At 45.8% G+C, this 19592-nt stretch overlaps 1 protein-coding gene across 1 annotated transcript; it reads left to right on the top strand.

The window, feature by feature from the left end:
- The first annotated feature begins 721 nt into the window (after nt 1-721).
- On the top strand, nt 722-19592 carry LOC145889424 (sprouty-related, EVH1 domain-containing protein 2-like). The gene is made up of 6 exons (XM_082980376.1): nt 722-1003; nt 8136-8292; nt 10967-11135; nt 16317-16372; nt 16679-17101; nt 17326-19592. Exons 1-6 carry the CDS (start codon nt 963-965, stop codon nt 18199-18201), a joined length of 1722 nt encoding a protein of 573 aa, XP_082836502.1. The 5' UTR covers nt 722-962; the 3' UTR covers nt 18202-19592.

The following is a 19592-nucleotide window of genomic DNA, read 5'->3' as shown; positions in this document are numbered from 1 at the left end:
CGTTCGTTGAACTCGGAATGTTAATCTTGAAACTACAGGCGTTCCTCAAGCTTGATTATTCTTCGTGGGGTATTGTGCAGACTATTCAGCATTTAAGAACAGTGTCTAGCCGAGGTTGCGTTTAGCGTGTAACGTGTTTCTCAGACACACGTGTGCAGCGTGACACAGGCTAATAAGCAGAAACAACAGCGCACACGCGGCCTCGGCCTGTCGACCAGAAAACTCCCTAGCTTCTAATTTTATGAATGAAAGCGCGTGCCTCTTTTCTGTATTGGCCGAAAGTCAATATTACGCCGTCCATTGCGTCGGGAAATGGCTGACAGGGCGGCATCACACGGCCTGGCTGGCCGGGATGACAACAGGTCGTGTCTAACTGTCATGCAGTTGTGAAAGCTAAAATAGCGGAATCGCGTGTGTCTGCGTGTTACATTCTAAATTCAGACAGTTGTAAAATGTGTGCAACAACATTCTTTGTTGGCTAGATTTCAGCCTTTTGTGATAACCCTTGTTGTTTTTTAACATGTTAACTAAATATTACTAACACACTATAATACTGGTGTGTCTTTTTAGAATTAGATTTTTGTATTTGTTCTGTAAAGTAGCTGGGATTACTTTTGTATGTTCAAATAATTTGTAATTGGTTAGGCGATGTGCCAAATGACCCGGTTTAAAATGTATGTGGATAGTGGATTAATCAAATGCCATCTCTTTGAATAGCTGGTAGATTGTCATCATTACACACGTAAGCATAAAGAGATCGTCTGCCATCATTCGCTGCTGCTTGTACCGATGGAATTTGGATAAACCCAAAGCTACACTACTACCAGCGAAGGGATAATATACAGACATAGACATAGACGAAGCACTTTAGGATTGCCACTGGATGAACAATGGAGAAAACGCTTGCGAGCTAGCTAGGAATTTCGAAGACCCGACGTTGCCCCGCGTGCCATGCTGGTACAATGGACAACAGGGCCAACGAGGCTTTACGAATAGAATGGAAGTAAGTGGAGTATGTTTGTCTTGTAAATCCTGTGTACTATGCGTTGAATTCTTAAAAATGAAAATTCAAAAATTTGAGTTTGGAAAATGTTAATTTAATGATATTTGTACTCACTGCATGTATAGCGCAACGTATTCTGTGAGGTAAAGCCTCGTGATCCACGACGCTGACAGGTACACGTGGGTGCAAAAATATGAATATCCCAATTAAATTTTGCACTTGAAGGTATAGTCCTGTGAAACAGAAAAGCCTGCGTGCGTTGTGGTGCATATTAAGCTTGGGCAAAAGCGACGGCTTTTTCCTTTTTTCTTTCTTTCTACCATAAATAATAATTTGCCACAACGTCCTTGGTCATTGCGCAGAAATGTGAGATACGGACAAAAGGCTTTTAATGGCCAACACAGGACAAGGGCATTCTCCTGTGTATACGTAACCTATACACGCGTGTCGTGACATTCGAGTGCCGTCCTATTCCCTTATCTGTGAAAACACGTGCACGACCCTTCCTGATTCAGTCCATCCCCGGTTCCCCGCTTGTACGTTGCACTGACAACCTCCTTTTCCTGCGTCCCGGTCCACAAGACGTGTTTGCAATCAGCACACGCACACCGTGAGATAATCTTTCGTGTAATAAGTCGAGCCGAACGTGGGAATCATCGCCTGTCGCCTCCGGCGGGACGTGAACCACACACAATAGAAACTCTGCACACATTATCGGACATACTGTCCTGGCCGTGGCATCCATGGAAACCCGATTTGGTTCGAGGCGATTGAAATAACGCTCGACAGTCAGCAAAATAGCATTGCGGTGACTGTACGTTGAAACAATATATGGGTTGATGATTGCGTTCTGCACTTGCTTCGGGTGTTATTTGCAAAAATATGACAAGTAATAAAATCATGACTTTGTGTTTCGTTAAGTTTAAATTTTTCAAATTGTCGATGCAAACATAATTCATGACGTGATATTCCACACAGAAACCTCACAGGACAGTATTATGAAGGTTGCATTTTCCAGACTAAAAATGCGGTGTGGCGTATGACACAGAAAAAACCCTCTTCTACTTGATGAAATTATAGTACTGTAATTAAAAGTGTCAGCTGGCGGTTAAACACACGTCTGGTGTAACAGAGCGTGTGCATGTGTTTCGCATGCGCGCAATATGACCAATAGGGCGGGAAGCGGTCTCTTTTTACCACATTGCTGCTGTGGCAAGCCGACGGTTGACGGGAGATTGTCGCTGCTGGCGGGTGTTGAACTTTGCGCAAGGGCGCGACCGAATGTAAAACGACAGGATATTGTTGTTGACACTTCGGCGCTGAGGATGCTGACTTCCCACTTTGGCCGTATGCAACCAATCCGCTGCCGCCGCGCAATTGTTTTACGTCCCCACTTCTTTCGCGTCCCCACTTCTTTCGCGTCAGAGAAGTTTGGTTTCGCAAATGAGGCCGCGTAATTGTGGCTAATTGGAGTCACGACAGCCTCTGATGTGATTGGTTTCGTGGAAAGCGCGATTCGCGATCGTCTGCTGTCGTTGTCGCAGTTTCTGATTGGGTGAAAAGGTCTGGGCGCGCTTGTTGTTACCCTGTATAGGCAAATGACCTTTCCAGAAAAGAAGCGCAATGGTACAGTTGTGCTGTATCACTGCCAACGCAACAAAAGACGCAGTCTATCCTTTAGGACTTACTTGGCATTTTATCATCTAACGGTGAATGACATTTGGTCTTGTGCCATAATGATGTAATGTTGCCGCTTTCTGTTTCCGAAATCTCACCGAATATATAAATAAGTTGTTTTCAACAGCGATAATAGAGCTCAAAGTCTCCACAACTGCTGCTTTCTCTTTACATATTCGATCGACAATAGATACTGCCGGTCTCTGCCCTTTTCTCCGCTAAAAGACATAAGTTTATCCGAGCCGGATGTCCGAAGCCGCTTGCTGTTCGGCAACCTTTAAGCCTCGCCAGATCAAATAACTGTTGCTATTTTAAGCTGACGCTGCCGGCTTCTTGTATCATTCGCTGCGTTTATCGAATTGCCATGGACCGGTTCCGGTGCTGCCTCCAAATAAAACAAGTGCTTTCTGTGTGTAGGCCTCCAGCCACAGCATCTGCCGAACATGACCCATGGCTTTTTGGCGAGGTTGCTACACGTGTATAAAGTCGTTGACAGCGAGTCGCGCGATTGCAAAACCGCAGTTTCGCCTCGATGGCCGCCCGGAAGTGTCGGGCATCGCTGTAATCAGAAACTAATATTGTGACATGGCAAACCAAATAGTGATGGGAGTGCTGACGCACGAGGCATCTATGATTTGCCTCTGATGCAAATTCATTGATTTTTTCTGAAGAATCGTATTTGATTGGCCGGTTTGATCATCATGTGATTGGTTATCGTCACTCAAGTGCGTAGTTAAACGCTCAGAAACGCCAGAAGACAATTATTGCGGAGATTTTTTATTAATCTGTAAATTCATTTCGTGCATACTGACGCTGGGCTGCATGACACTTTTATAGATCCCATTTTCAGAATAGTGGATTATGGTGATCATTTCAATCTGAAATAATAGCACAGTGTGTGTCATTCAAACACTGGTTTTGTCTTTCCCAGTTTGAATGCCGGCATTTCACAACGTTCATATCGCCTGATGTGGTGCCTTAATGACGATCCAAATCCTTGTACGGTGTCATTTGTTTGTCCACATTCTGCGACTCTGGTCATCATGCAATGATAACTTGTGGTAACCCAGCCTATTTCGTGGTGCGATTGTCCTGCATAAAAGGTATAGCGTTTACGCAAGTGACGTAACTTGTCACCTGCGCTTTACATCCGTCTATCTAGTGATGCAAGCTGCTCAAACAGCCATATATCGGTACAACGCAGCCCGGCGAGGTCGTTTGCTTTTCCCGGACAAATATTTGCTGGCCCCGCCGACTTCCCGTAGCCGCCAACGCATAATGGGCGTGTGCCCTAAAATGAGGGACTTTCCACGGACATATATACCTCTTCTCAATCCGTTAACGTTGCGAAGGTGGCAAATTGCAAAAGCTGCCAGATCGAAAAAAACAGCCAGCCACGATCGACAACAATTACATTTTTTGATTGATTTTGTCCATTTTTCGTTAAGAGGGGAAATGTCGTTTATATGAAATTGTGTGGTTGGCATTGCATGGAATATTGACGTTTACCACACGCTTGCCGAAAGGAACTGTTTTGATGGACACATAGATGAGGCTTGTCAACACGACGTAGGAGGCACCCAAAGAAAATTGCAAATTATCGGACACAGCATGCAGATGTCTCTCTTATTGATTTTCCACATCCCAATGGTTTGTATTGTGATCTTTCGCCCACTCTACGCCACACGTTAAAAAAACGCCCTTTTGTGCAAGTCGCGGCAAGATATACGTACACACATGCAAGTCTAATTGGCATGTTTAACCCTCACCTACATACGGTGTGACCATTGTCACCCGACAGTGCGCGAAGCTCGCCGGGAAGATTTCCTGTGTTTGGACTAGCAGCGACTGCTAAGACTGGCAACACCGGTGCTCATCTTGCTACGGTAACTGGCCCCTCGCCAAGTATGTTCTGCCCGAAATCACCTGGAAAGGTTGCGCCATCTCCGGTCTTCTTTTACGACTGTTTGGTTAGCCGTTGACGCGTCAGAGGTGTAATGGATTGTTAAATACGTCGTGTACCCCCCTTACGCCTTGGTCGTTGCGGTGTCGCTTTTGTGGCTTTGTGACGTAAATTTTACCTAGTTATTTGTATCGCGCGCGAAAGTTTGACTGATACTACTTTCGTTAATTTTATTCTTTTCCAGATTCGTTACTGGGTATCATTTTACCCTCAACGACTAAGGCGTACACGGCATTTGTTAGCTATTCAGTACATCTCTGTCATTTTCACTTGCTTTTAAACCAGACCTAAACAAACTACGGTTTAATCCGACCCACCACATGTTGATATAAATTAGTGCTTCTTCAAAAAAATGGTATATTAACTTTTTTTATTGTGGAATTTTTGGGTCACAGCTTTTGTGTGTTAACCAATTGAAATAAATTGGTTCGTAAAACTCTTTGTCTATTGTGTACTCATGAGGACTATTACCCCGCCAGACAAATTTCAAATCATTTATGGCCCCCTAAGCCAAAAAGTTGCCCTGACTGTCCGATACAAAATCCGTCTAATTTGCGCGAACATCAGATTCCAAAGGGATTTCAATACTTCATAAAATCTTCTCCGGAAGACACGATATTTACAGAACCCACTGGTGATGTAAATAAGCTCTTTACGCGCTGCCGGTATTCGGGAATTCGTCAACGGATCGGTGGCAACGACCGGGGCTCACCTTCCCCAATGACGCACGACCGACTGCCGCGTTTCGCTTACTCATCGGCCCTTGCGCGATGACGAAATGCAATAACCTCCCCCACCTGTCAACGTGATCGCGATTCACATTGGGGTATTCTGCCTTCGTCGACCTGTCACACTCGATTGATAAAAGGGTGGGGGTGGTGTTGTTGGTATTTTCTGGAAACATGTTGTGCATTAGGGTTATTAGTGTATAACTTTGCTCAAATGGATGCAATTGGATGCTCTTTCTAAAAGTGTTTTGTTTCTGCTTTCTTCGGTCGGGTCTTGCAACAAACGCTCTTCTTGCAAAGAAGTTCTGTGAACACAGCATCCAGTGCAACATGGCATTGGAGATATGAACATCAACGTTCCTATTGGTTATCATTACAATTTTTTGTTGCCATAACGCAGCACAGTCATTTTCCAAGTGTTCGCGTGGAAGGTATTGTTTTGTGCGTAGGCACTGCGTGGTGTTTGTGCGATTACACCCTATATGTAACAAACGGAAATTTTGCGTGGGTTTGTTTGTACGCTGCTATCGATTTGGGATGCCCTTGTCGTCGCGTGGGCCTGTGGAATGGTAGGACGCTGACAATGGTGCTATATCATCTTGGAGGATATTTGCTTCGTTGATTTTCAATCGCACCAAGCCGCGAATTCAGTCTTCCGTGACGTAGCGTCCGCCGCAAACACTGATTTATGTTCCTACGTACGTCTATAGGCGTGTCGTGTGTACATTCGTCGCGATTTTGTGCCTTATAAACGCGGAAATCTTCACTTTGGGCGGACGTAATCTCCTTGAAAAATATTACTCGGCGATGTCTAACCATGCAACAATGTATGAAGTAACCCCCGGCTTCCGGTGATTAACTGATAACCAATGTTTGAAACAAAATACACAACCCTGTGTTGGCATAGTTTGATTCATGTACGTTAAATTGATATTATCCTTATGATGTAAGTCCCCACCATTTGTTATTCTTTCGTCATCTCAAACTCCCAGCAAAACCCAAATAGGCGTATGTGTGTATGTGCGGTCGTTATAATAGTGTGGTTTAACTGCGGAACTGCGCAATACCTCACCTCCCGTTTGTTCAGCTCTAAGAAGACCACAGACCCGACCTCGCGTCCTGTAGAACCAAGGCAGGACCTCAGAACAAACAATAACATTACAGCGGTCACACTTTCGCCGGTACGGCAAGTGACGCATAACCGGTGCCCAGTTTCAGTTAGAGCGCGTGAGAACGGCAACGAACAATTTCCGTCGTTTGTGGTTGCTTGCCCTTAGACTGTGACGATTGTGGTAGTTGGTGGACGTTACTAATGCCTCCGCCCTACGCAAAACCCTGTTTTGAAGAGCTTCGTTTACAATGTAAGCCTTTGAACGTTTGATTTGCTTGCGCGGTTTTGTGCATTTCACGTTATTTTTTTGTTCGCTACTTTAAAATCCAGCGTGTTTAATTAAAAATCTGGCCAGTTTATCAAAATAGACCATAATGAAAAGTTACCAAAAAAATTAGGATCACTATAAGCACGCCCTTGTCAGAAATAAGTGAACCCATTGGGAGGTGAAACTAAAACCACTGTAAATATTTCCAAATGCGTAAATGGACTTTATCTTTGGCTTGTCGAAAACCGGGCTTTTAAACTATGAAAAGTGATAAACGCGCCGTTGGAAATGCCTGGATTTCCCACCAAGCCTATCCACAGCGGCGGTTGATGGTGTGGTTTGCTAATGTATATCGTGCTGGTCGTTATGATCTCCCTTTCCGCACATCCGTCGGGTTCTTTGTCTGTCCAAATTTGGCTTGGCTCCTTGGTATCCGCCCCCCAAGTCGGAGCTAGCAGGCGCGGAAATCACTTTTCCTAAGCTTGCCTTGACTTTCCAACAAGCAATAGTGGTAACAAATCACGTGAAATGACGTCAACCTGCAAGAGGTGGGTGATGTACGATCACACGGCGCAACCAAATACCGACTAAAAAGCCTTTTCTCGGCTTAAAAAATACCTTTTCCAAACTCTTTAAAAGTATTTTTTGTGGTGGACAGATTGAAATATTGAAGCAGTGTTGCAGCCGCTTCGGTAGTAAGACCGCATATCTTCAAACCAGAAAGATACTTGCTGATGCAAAGACAAAATGGTTGCAAATGGAAGTAGCAATCCAACCTGTTATTTTAGAGAAAACTCACTTTGTTTTGTCCCCGATTCTAAAAAAACTTTTGGAAACACTGTTTCCAAAACAAAGTTGGCAGCACCTATCTACCGAGTCTAAACTTTGCCCCGGTGACGTGATCATTGAAACGTTGACACAATGACAGGACACCGGTAATAGTCGTCATGAAGCGCGCATCCGTTCCGGAGTGACCTTTACCGGCGTTTTGACCGTGATTTATGTCAACGTGTTTTTGCCTACGAGTTGCTTTTACTGCACTGCTGATTGATGAATTACCCAATGTTTTGGGATACTTGGCGTTCTCGTATAATCCTGGGTTGGTGTTTGTAAATGTGCAAGGTTAAACTTGATGTCTAGGGTGTAGCTTTTTTGGGCCTAAAAGGTTTTTGCTTTACTACAAAATGGTAACATGCGCATAGCATTTGATCATTTGCATTCAACTGTGCACAAGTCCTATATTAGCTGCGGTTTGCAATGGAAGGTCTGGGTATGAAATCACTGAAGCTTTGGACAATTTAATCAGTAACGCAATGAAATTCATATTCATTCCAACAAGGGGTCTCTACATCGTCCAAATAACGTTTTTTTTCGTTTTTTTGCAGCGAGCGCCCCATCGTGAGGGTGGAGGCAACTGTTATGATCAGGGGTGAACTAGGCTGGACTCCCTACCTCGGAGCTGGCTACAGCAAGGTGGCAATATATGAGAACGTGGTCCACTCCGAATACCGACTCTATGCGTACAGGGTTCAGGACAAAGTGGTAAGCGTCGACATTCTGGTATAATTTAATGTTGATAAACCAAGTTATTTTCAAATAAAGATAAAGTTTTTGTAGTTTTGATATTGGACCAAAATTTGCAATGGGAAGATTCTGACCTTCGAAATCACAAAACTTGAAATCTCTTAAATAGACTGTTTTACTTAACTTAACGCTGCTTTTACCCAGCATCCTGAAAATTAAAATGCAAAATGTATGTGTGCTTTGAGTGTATGTCGACGAGTTGAACGTGCAATTATTCACATCTTCAAATTTTGTCATTATTTCTTGAAACCCAATATGGCGTTTAAATTTAACATTTCGATACCAAATCGGCAATTTCCAACCTTTTTTTAATCAATTTCCGTTTCGCATCTCGAATTCCATGCAAAATATTCAAAATGCCCGCAAACGACCTTAAACAACGTTTTGCTCGCTTGAAAACCCACACCATGCTTTCAGTGTTGTGACTCACGCCTTTCTCCCTGCTCACTATTTAAAATGACCCTGTCTGAACCCCATATACCCTGTAAAAGCTAAACAGTGTATGGCCCGCAGCCACCGTCCCGCACAAACCAAGTGTTGCTTTCAACGTCAACCGCAAATGTGCACAGGAGAATTCGATCTATTGAAGTCGTCATTCAGCCAACCAACTTGTTATTGCTGTCCTTGCCCTTTTGTACAATGAAGGCTCTCGTAAACGCCACAATAGAAGCACGTTGCTTTATTTTTCGCCTATTTTAAAAACACGTGGATAAGATTGCAGCTTCCGCTTTGCTGAACAGCAGTACTTGGGAGAAAATATCATCTCGACCGAAAACAAGTGTTCTCCGTCGATGCCGTCGACGGTAAATCCGGCGACGATAGTTCATAGCCTCGCCATCTCCTGAATAATTCAAGAACGGTCCCATGTATAACCATAAACAAAACATAAGCGCAATATAGACAAACATCCGGAGCACGCTTCCTCAAATCAAACAAAGGCAATCAAGAAATAAAATCAAAAAAGATGATTATTACACTCGCGTTTGCGTACCTGCGGCATCCGACCAAAGGAGATTTAGAATAAACCTCTAAACTTCCATCCACATAAAAACCTGGCGCTTGTTAACGCAGTCCCGTGTAAATATCACAAGTTCATGGCAATTTGTATACAAAAGCCCCGTTGTTATCACTTGAACAGAACTGTCAGTCGGACGTGAAACCACAACAGCAATTCTCCCCATCCCCGACATTTAATTCTTCCCGGTTCGTGCCCCCTTCCAACAAAGCGCCGGGATGCACCGCATCCGCTCCAGATCCGTCACCATCCCCTCGGTTTAGTCGAATTGGCGCGCGAGCATTCCGCGCGTTGCCCGAATTTGAGTAATTACGGCTTTCTGATCGGCGCCCCGCGAATGCCATCGCAATTTAGCGACGGTTATCGACGGAAAATCGCCCGTTTGGCGCAACTGAACTTCGGGTATGGAAGACGTTTCTGGGACGCCCGACGGCGGAAGGCAATTAGCCCTTTCTCCCTTTGTAGGCATGTCGCGCGCTCAGCGCATCGCACTTTCAGTGTATCCTGTTGCCGACGTGTTCCCAGGGGTCTCGCTTTATTTTTAAGTTACCGGGACAGCCGGCGTCGCGGCTTTAATGAAGCTGTCTCCGTGAGTGACAGGTTTTCCGCCACATCTCCGGCCTTGTGGCCCGCGATGGTCGGCCCGGGTTCATCCCAATGCATTTCAACCTTTGTGTCAAAACCCAATTTTATCGAATACAATACGCAACTTAAAACTGTTGATAAGCGTACTTGGACGCCACGTTGTGTAGAAGGTACACGGTGTAAATGAAATATACATACGTTGGGTTGCTAGGTTAAACAGTTGATGAGTATACCTCAAAATTATCATGCAGTTAAGACTAATTGGTATGTAACGTTAGCCGACCATAAATACTCCCTGATCTAATAGGAAAATTTGGGCAATTCTAAAAATAAAAGCAACATGCAAATGCGAAAGAGTGTTTGCACTCCAACTGAAGCGTGTCAAACGTGTTGTCCGAATTCTGCTTAAACATAGCAGCGATCTCTGACGTAAATATCACCCGTTTCACTTTAACTGTATCAGGAAGCACAGGCGGTAATTTCATTCTAAGAAGCATGGTGACTTCTTCATCCGGCGCCATTTGTAATTCGAGTATTTTCTGTGTGTGTTCTTTGAAACTCGCTCAGCGAACGTGTCAATAGGTCCCGTTTCTGCGAAGCGAGCGTTCCTAAGCTTTAAGTCATTCGACGCCTTCGGGATTTACATGCCTAAATTAAAAAAAAATACTTATTTTGGAAAAATTCCCGTCACGAAATGTAAATAAATGTGTTTTTCCGCTGGTGCGTGACCGCTAGGCTGAATTGCTCAAGTGCTGGGTTGAAACGAAAATTCGTAATTCGCCTTTAAACACGAGGTGTGCACTGTTAAAGCAGCGAATAAAAAATGAAACTTGCTCAATTGTAAGTTGACAGTAAAGCAAAAGTGTTGACTATTTTAAAGTTGGTCGGGTCTTAAATTTTTTTTCTGTAATTTTGTTGCTGCGTAAACTTGCATTTACCGCCGTCACCCCTGAACATAACGTTGCGAATTATTGCATTATCAACACGCCGATCTTCTCGAGTTGGTTTTTATCGTATGTTTCTCGTAAACAGATCACCCTGGACTCTCTCATTCCATGCCACATGCCATTCACTAAAGCGAACGCCATCTTTCATTACTGGATGATCGGAAATCAGAGGATGGGACTGGCTTTCAACGGTACGGCTGACGCGCGCTCATTCGATCGCGGCATTCGGGTTGCGCTGGAAAACCTCGACAAAGGTATGACTTTGAAACTTTTCTTGTTGCCTTTGACGCTCGATTTGGAAAACGAACTCTCCACATGGTTTTAATTTGAAAAACTCTTCGCTTTTCAACACAAAACGAGTATTTTTTTCTGTCTGCTGGATAAATGTGAACCAACATGTTTTTTTACAGTGATAACGTTTGAATTTGCAAGGTCCTGTAACATTAAAACGGTTTGCCAACCAGCGGGTTATTGCTGTCACACAAGAATGTTGAATAGACACTCCTGAAACCTTTTTGTGTGCGCTGGATTAGATTGGCGTCACTGTGCCATTGCTAGTGACATCGGAGGTCGATCACGGTACAATACTTTAAACAGCAATATACCTCAAAAACGTCCCAAAATAGCAACATTAATCTTGCTGCGATGTCTGTTGTATACGTTTTGGCTTTTATTTTATAGTTTATCTTTCCAATGATCGCGTTTTGTATAATTATTATCCACAACGTGAAGACCCACGGTCACTCCTATAACATTTCCATTGCCAACACTGTCGACCGCATTAAGTGGCGACAAGGCGCTGTATGGGAGAATGGAAAGCGACCGCATCCGTCCTCATTAAATGCTGCAGCAGCGGCAGTAGCAGGGACAGGGCGCGCTTACCATTTAAACTAACCCGTTAAGCGAGTGTGTGGCGACCACGCTCCATTTCATGTGTTTAGCTGGCTTTGCGCAATACATACTCCAGCAATATAACGTCCGCAAGCCGACCCGTGTGATGCAACATCCTCGCTCGTTAGCCCGGCATTGAAGCTCCTGGAAATGTCCGTTTCCTTCTCCATTCACATTCACTGCGTGCGTGGCAGCTATGTCTGTTCTGCGTCCCGCTCTGCAGCAGCAGCAGCAGCAGCAGCAGCAACACGGTTGTTTGCGCCGCTCAATTGGGCAAACATGCTTTTCTCACAACCCAGTTATTGGGGTTTTTCCACTGCGCAGTAGTGTTTACCTTGCTGCTATCTGAAAGTGGACCGAATTGGGGTGTAAGCTTCGTGTATACACGTTTATGTTGATTTGTGGTATGAAAATAATGTTTTAAGGAGTCACATAATGGCCGTGTATGTATGGTGCTTTGGTAACCATTGCGGTGCATAAATCATTAACCTTTTGGGGTCGTACAGTCAATTTGCACATCTTCAAACAAAAATTAACACCCAAAAAGAATAGAAATAAAATTGAGACTCCCACTACAACACACCTTAATCAAAACAGATAGGACTTTTTTCTCTCGAAGGCAAAGGGTGTCGATTTAAGCTTGCGAGCTATAAACAGTGCAATGATAGAGCATGTGAATGTGGTTGGTATTGGGCGGAAGATTGTCACCCCGTAACGGTTTGCGGTTTTGCTGCGTCGTTAGTCAGCTGGGCCTGTGTCGGATACTGTGGCCGCTTGTGTCCTCGCCCGGCTTATGTCGTACATTAAAAAGACAAGGACTATACGCCCTTCAATTTAGCAAGGACGAATGAGTACGAATCCTTTTCTCCGATGTGCGAGTTTCGTTACATGAACTTGGAAGTTCGGTTTTGGGATTATCAGTTGTACTACGAAAATTCGAACAAAAAACGAATCCAGGTGTTATCGTGACGATCTATTCCCTTTCGGTGGCATTGAAACCTTTTTCGAACGATTCGATTTGCAATTACCCGTTATTCTATTTAACCGCAAACAACCCCCTTTCCTTGTGGTGAGAAGCCGCTTGACACTAAGGTGGAAAAGTGTCAACTCTGGTGGTATTACGTGATGTAGACCCTTCTCTGCTTTACTGCGCTGCGCTCTTCTTTCCGTACGCAATGAATCACCGCGCTCGAACGGCGCTTTCGACGGGATGTGGTTTGCAGTCGTCATTGTGCATTTCCGAGAGACTCTCGTATACCACGGCGCCCTCCGCTCGCCCAAACCAGCTCCACTGTTTGCTCACCGCAGTGTTCGCGCAGTAAACTTAACGTTCCCTTCCGGGGCCTGCGGGTTAGAAGTTCCCAAAGCAAATGCGGCCCGGTAATTGCACCATGTTCGCGACCTTTGTTCTTTGACTTGCGTCCTTGGCCGTTAATTCCATTTTTATGGATTACTTAACGGTACACCTGTTGTTTGCTGATCACCCGTTTATGGCTGCTCTATAAGAGGGTTGGATTTAATCGCTGTGGCTTTGAAGTAGTTTGTCCGAAACTTGTCAGCCAGAAATCAACCTCTTAATGTAGGTGACACTTTCGGAAACTTTTTGATGTTGAGGCAGTCACGTATTTGATCGTAATCTCGGGTATACGTATGTGATGCACTTCGCTTTTAACATTGAGATTTTAAACTTGACGGCACCCAAGTGCCGTTTGAACCAGTTTCCTCTTAAATATGAAAAGTTGACTTTTGAACGGTACAATTACCGCCGCGACAAAGCACCGGTGTTTCAAATAAGATTGGGATCGTGATTTTTTACTGTTCGCATAACATAAAACACGTGCCCAAATATACAACCGCTTAAATGACGTATTGTGAAAACTGTGCGCCTTGGGAATAAGTTCTATTTGTGCCTTCGTGCTGTTCAAAGTGCGAATGTGAAATTTAATTCCAACCGAAAACAACTCCCTCGATTCAACCAGTAACAGCAAACATCGCTTTGGGCACAGCCTTTGTGCGCTGGATGGATCGCCACACGGTTTAGACTGCCATCAGCGGCGTGTATAAGAGACCGTCTAAACACTCGTATACCAACGGATGCACTGTTTCCGATCACGTCTTCCCTGATTACCACCCGGACCCCTCGTATCCTGCTCGGGCGCAGTTACTCCTTCCAACTCCCGGAGAGCTGTTTGTTTACAACAAGCTGTGTTTTGTGTATGTTACCGGGTTTGTTTGCTGATGATGTTTCTTAATCGCGAATTCTACTAATAAGCTGACCGATTGCGTATGGACGGAATGGATGTACAGCATCCACTTTCCACGTATTATAGTATATATGGTAACGAACGTTCTCAGCCATTTCGAGCATTGAACAAAAATACTGAGTTGACATTTTCGCATCGTGAGGTTCCTATAACTTATGCTGCTTCAACCCCGCCTTCTCAAGACAGAACTTATCGCATATTTCGCCTTCGTCCAAAAAGGTTGCAATTTCACGTGTTAAAATTTCGTTTGTCCGACAAATCAAAGGGCCTCCAATGTAGAAAACCCCATAATTCAAAAATGCTATAATTGACGAAGATCCTCTTTGCGTCGAACTTGACAAGCCCCACGCGCCGGGCTGATCTTAACGCCCGATAGCTTGTGGTGCAATGCGCCTAAATTGCCCTGCGGAGAACGTTTAACCCAAATTCCGCACTCGTTACGCATTGCTGATTTGTTGGCGCGCACTCGAGCGTAAAGTGTCGTGAGGCGATTTCCTCTAGTTGCTTTAAAGCTGTATTCATTTTCCTTGTCTGTCGCGGACTTATGTGCATTTCGGTGTTGCAAATGAAAATTTGGGTTTATTTTTGCATAGAAAATGCACTTTTTTGAAAATCATCAATTTTGCGGTTCAAACATGGTTCTAATTCTAGTTCACTGTAGTTCACATTTAATATCGACCTTTTTAAATGGCTTTTCTCCAAGGGAGTACACATGCAAAAAAGACTGTAAAACGTCTCATAAACAAGATTAAACGTGCAGCAACAAGGCATTTCCTTGATTCCTTATTGCACCAATATTCTCCCTCCGTGCCACCCGTTGTCGACAATAACAAAGAGCAGGGACGTCAAAATCTGCGTTTTTCGGGCAGATGCGGCAGCTGGCTTCCGCCCTTTTGACAAGCCTTCGCCGACACAACCGGACGCCATCACTAGCCCGCGCCTCGCGTCCAATTGATTAGCGATGACAGCATGCCAAAGTCTAAACAGGAAGCACCGACGAAGACAGGTCGTCGTTCGAGGAGCGCCTCGTTTATCCGGTCTCTTTTACCTCAGCCTGCCTTCTTTTTTGTTCTGGTGTGTCGGAGAGCACACCGACGCTTTTTGTCGGCCATGTTGCGTTCTTTAATTCTTCGCGGCCTCTCGGATTTTGCTTCGCGCGGTGCTGCTGGTAAGTCGACATGGACCGCGACCACACTGCAGCATTGACCCACCAGAGTCCGTTTTCCACTTTACTTAACCTGTATATGAACGCCGACATAGGGACATGACAAAATTTCGGCCGAACTCGTCTGACGCCTGACACCAGCTGGCCAACAACATTGCGCCTAAATATGGTTAGGTACTTTGGATGAACACTGCGGCTCGCCTTTCCGGCTTTTCAGTGAAGGATTTGGTCGGGGGTCTGTAAAGTACACGTTCCCATGTTGATCCTTTCCCGTATATTAGGCACTGCCAAGCGACAGGATCCTCTCAACAAGGTCCTAGCACACATTTTACAAACGATTGTCGAGGCATTTGATCTACTTCACCGACGCAAACTGTTTTAATCGCCCGCGTAATTACCCGCACTTGTTTTGCGACTGGGCGGTCGTGCCCTCGCCCTATATGGCATTGGGAACGAGGCGCTCCAGGCGCATTCACATGGATGCGCAGGCCCTTGGATAAGGTCATCTTGGCCGCTTATCAGCAAACCTCTCAGTTGCTCGGTCGCAGGCCTGAGCAGTGCAGACTCGCGCTCAGCTTTGGAGTCTGTTGTTTTGCGTCAGGGATCCCAAAGAGTGGAATTCCTCTCGCGGTTTTGATTTGAGTGTGAACTGAACTCTCCCGCCCTCCCTTCACTGTGTTGTGGTGATCTCCCGTGGGCAGGCGGGTGATTCACGTCCGATTAAGACTTGTTATTTCCTTTCTCGCACGCGGCGTGGAAACAAAGCACGCGATCAATTTAAGAGCCGAATCGCAAACAAAAAAACTACCACCCGTATTTGTCGAAAACAAGTGCGCTTTCGAAAATTATGCCCGAGATCGAAAGACTATATTCTATGGACCTTTTCTAATCCCTTCATAAAGCAGAATGTGTGTCATGGCTTCACTTTAGGCTCAAAATGCGCGTCTATGTGTACCACGTTGGATATATCATATAGTGTCAAATGATTTTTTACCTACGCAAATGACCAATATGTTGTGCGATGTGTGCCCCCGTGGTACAATTTTGGGTAAAACTGCATGCTAAGTTGTATGGTTGCCTTTGCTAAATGTTTAAATCCTGTGTTTACATTTCAGTTGCCGTGAACAACATGAGTTGTGGAAGCAGCACAACTTCTGATGATCCGCAATCGGTAAGTCCACGTCTTTTACCGTTCGGCTAACATATTTACTGCATACAGCGCCTAGAAAAGAAACCTTTACTCCATTATCATTATCCACCACTAAGGGCAACACCGTGGCCTATTTTCAAGGTCGCTTTTATTTTAAATTGTCACCGAAGAAACGGACGACTTTTGTCTGTGACGTATTTTTTGGCTCAATGTCTTTGGAAGACAATGTAGCGCATGTTTAATTAAACATGCATACTTAACGTATTTATATGTGCGCTTCCGCTTCATCCCATTACTTATTCATGACGGAAAAACCTCTGCCCTCAGGCCTCGCCCGCCAGCTCGCCGCTGCCTGCGTCAGTCGGAGGTAGAACCGAGGATTCGATTCGGATCAAAACTCAGTCGACATCTTCTCACACCTCGTCGTCCTCGAGCTCGTCACGACGACACACGAAACCCCACTGCTGTCATTCCCTCTCCACTCTGCCCGCGCAATACAGACAACAGACCCTATCCACGTCGTCATGGCAACAGACGACGACGTCACCGCCCACGGCGTCGAACCCGCCCGTGCGACGTCACTCCTCGTCGATACCCGGACGCGCCCACAGGGGGGGTCCGACACCGTCCCCTCTGCCACACATTCCTCCCAAACTGCCGACACCTGACGCGCCGCAGCGCCCTCCCGTGTCGACCGCCCCGCAAGCGTTCACGTTCCCGCAAGTGCCATTGAAGGGGGAAATTATAAAGGTGCTGTGTTTTCTCCACAGTGAACATTAATATTGACTGGTCGACTCTTATTTTCAGTTGAAGCAGTCAGGAAAGTTTTGCTTGATGCATAAGAAATGATATTATGTTTTTACTTTTGCACAGTTTTTATTGAAATGTAAACGTCCACATTTTACGCACGAGATGAACAGTAATCCATCATTGCCTTTACATCGAAACCCTGACCATATTTGCCTCTGTAACAGGATCCCGAGAAGCCGCCCCACCCCGGCAATGACGTCACGCACAACGGCCGGACTGCAGTGACGCCCTCGCGCCGACACCGGTCCCGCAATCGGCACGACTCTGGCTCCCGCGGGCGGCGGACGAAAACACCCAACCTCGACCACTTGGAGCGACAAAGAGACTTGCAGCCGACGAAGCCGAACTCTTACGTGCAGATTGCGTCGTCAAAAAGCCCCGGGTCCCACCGAAACCGCTCGGTCGAGGAACACGGCGTCAAGTACCCGAGCTACAGATACACGCCCTCGAGGACTGTGTCGCACTGTGGTAGCGGAAACTACTTTTTCAAAAGCTTCGACGAAACGTCGCCAGAGCACCACGTCAACAGTCTCGCCTACCAGACCAGTCCCACGTTTGGCTTCAAGGACACGCAGAAAGGCATGCGCCACCCGTCGGTGATGAGCAAACCCAGTTACGACGAAAAGCGCGGGAAGCAAAAGGAGGACTTGGGGGAGCGCTCCAAGTGTCGATACTGTCAGGCGATGTTCAATCACGACAAAAACAGTCCCGGCTCTTGTCCGTCTGCCCCCGAGGACGCGTTTGAAGTGTGTATAAATCGCGCCAGCTGTCTTTCGTGTGCGCGGGGGACCCTCCATCGGTGCCTGCCCGACTCGCAGACTGACCACACGGACAACCCCTGTTCCTGTCGCGGAGGCACGCGTTGGCGTCGTTGGATTCTGCTGGGCGTTCTCTCCGTTTTCGTGCCGTGTCTTTGTCTCTACCCCCTCTTAAAATCATGCCACAAATGTGGAATTTGGTGCCATTGCTGCGGAGGGCGTCACGAGAGCATGGTTCCGCAGCGCCACAGCCCCGGCGGCGGCCAAGTCGGTCGCCATTAGCGAAGCGCGATGATGACGTCTGCCTCCTGCGTTGTCACATTGTGAGACGAAGTGGCGTTCGGAGCGCGGCGCCTTTTACCTCATCAACTCGCAAGCTGATCTTCAATACACACAGGGTTGCGCTCTTGAGCATTGTGACGTCAACCACTGCGCTTTCCTCTTTTGCGCCGCAAGCGGTGGTGTCGATTTGATCCTTGAGATTTCACCCACCGTCTTTGTAAAGTTTCTCGGCAAGACGCAGAACGATATGAAGCAGAACATTATGCCTGTGATGCAAACAGTTGGGACCAAAATTGACTACGACAGTAATATTTCTTTCTCTCAGCGTCGTTGCTTTGAACTTCTGCTATAGGCCAACATCGGCCTTATTATTTATGTCCCGCGTTTTATTGGAGCTGGATCAGTCGCCGATGTTATGACATCCAGTCGCTGTTAACTTTTATCGTTAGAAATTGCTTCAGACCAATAAGTTTCATTTTTTATCCTGACGTTTAACCTTTGCCTCCCGCATATCTTGACTTGAAGCAGCGTTGCAGTGCGCTGAAATGGGTACCGCCTTCATTGTGGACGATCGTAGTACAAAAGCCCGCGGCGCGTCCGCGACGAGCTCGTTTCTCAAGTGGTACCAGTCGAAAGTGTTTCTCCATTGCCTACCTATTGGAACCGCCACACTTATAGTACACAAACGTATGCGACGTGACGCGCACATTGCAGTATTGTCCGCGCGACCGGCCGCATCGGGCGTCTGTTGCACTCGTGAACTCTGGTGCTCCCGCCTCGTCGTTCCTTCCTACAAGGTGTATAGAATCGAAAGTTTAAGACTTAGAGCTCACACTGGTACAAGCATGGCCGCTAACGACAGGGGATTTAAACCATGCACGGTAAAACATACAATTCCAAAGCTATTAAATTAGTTTAACTTACCCCTAACCTTAAGTCTTTTTGCTTCAACACTAATGTTTACCACTAACTGGTGAGCCGTACACGAAGTTACTTAACAGTCGTCGCCTTAAGATAATAGAAACAATTCGTATTCTTTATATCCGTACAAATATTTCCTTGGGAAAAATCCCGCATACTGGTAAACTAGAGTTGTTGTCACAACGGTTTGTTTTTTGTTCAAACCAACCGCCGGAGTTGCATGTCTTGTTTTTGCCCCTCGACAGTTCGTTTTGTAAAACTCTCAAGCCGCTGCCGTGTACAAATGAACCCCGACTGTCCAAGGAAAGCAGTTTACCGTTAGCTGCCGCCCACACCCATCTCCACTGCATTCAACGGCGTCTTTCATTGCCCGCCCGCCGCATTCTCGACAAAAGTTTCATTTTCCATTCGTTTTCCTATCTTTTTATGCGTTTCCTGTTCGGTAGAATTGTTTCCGTGCGTTTCAGTAA

Source organism: Ascidia mentula, chromosome 2 (assembly GCF_947561715.1).
Source record: "Ascidia mentula chromosome 2, kaAscMent1.1, whole genome shotgun sequence".
In the NCBI taxonomy this organism is placed as follows: Eukaryota; Metazoa; Chordata; class Ascidiacea; order Phlebobranchia; family Ascidiidae; genus Ascidia; species Ascidia mentula.
The sequence above is the reverse complement of the archived record's forward strand: the minus strand, read 5'-3'. Positions and strand labels throughout refer to the sequence as shown.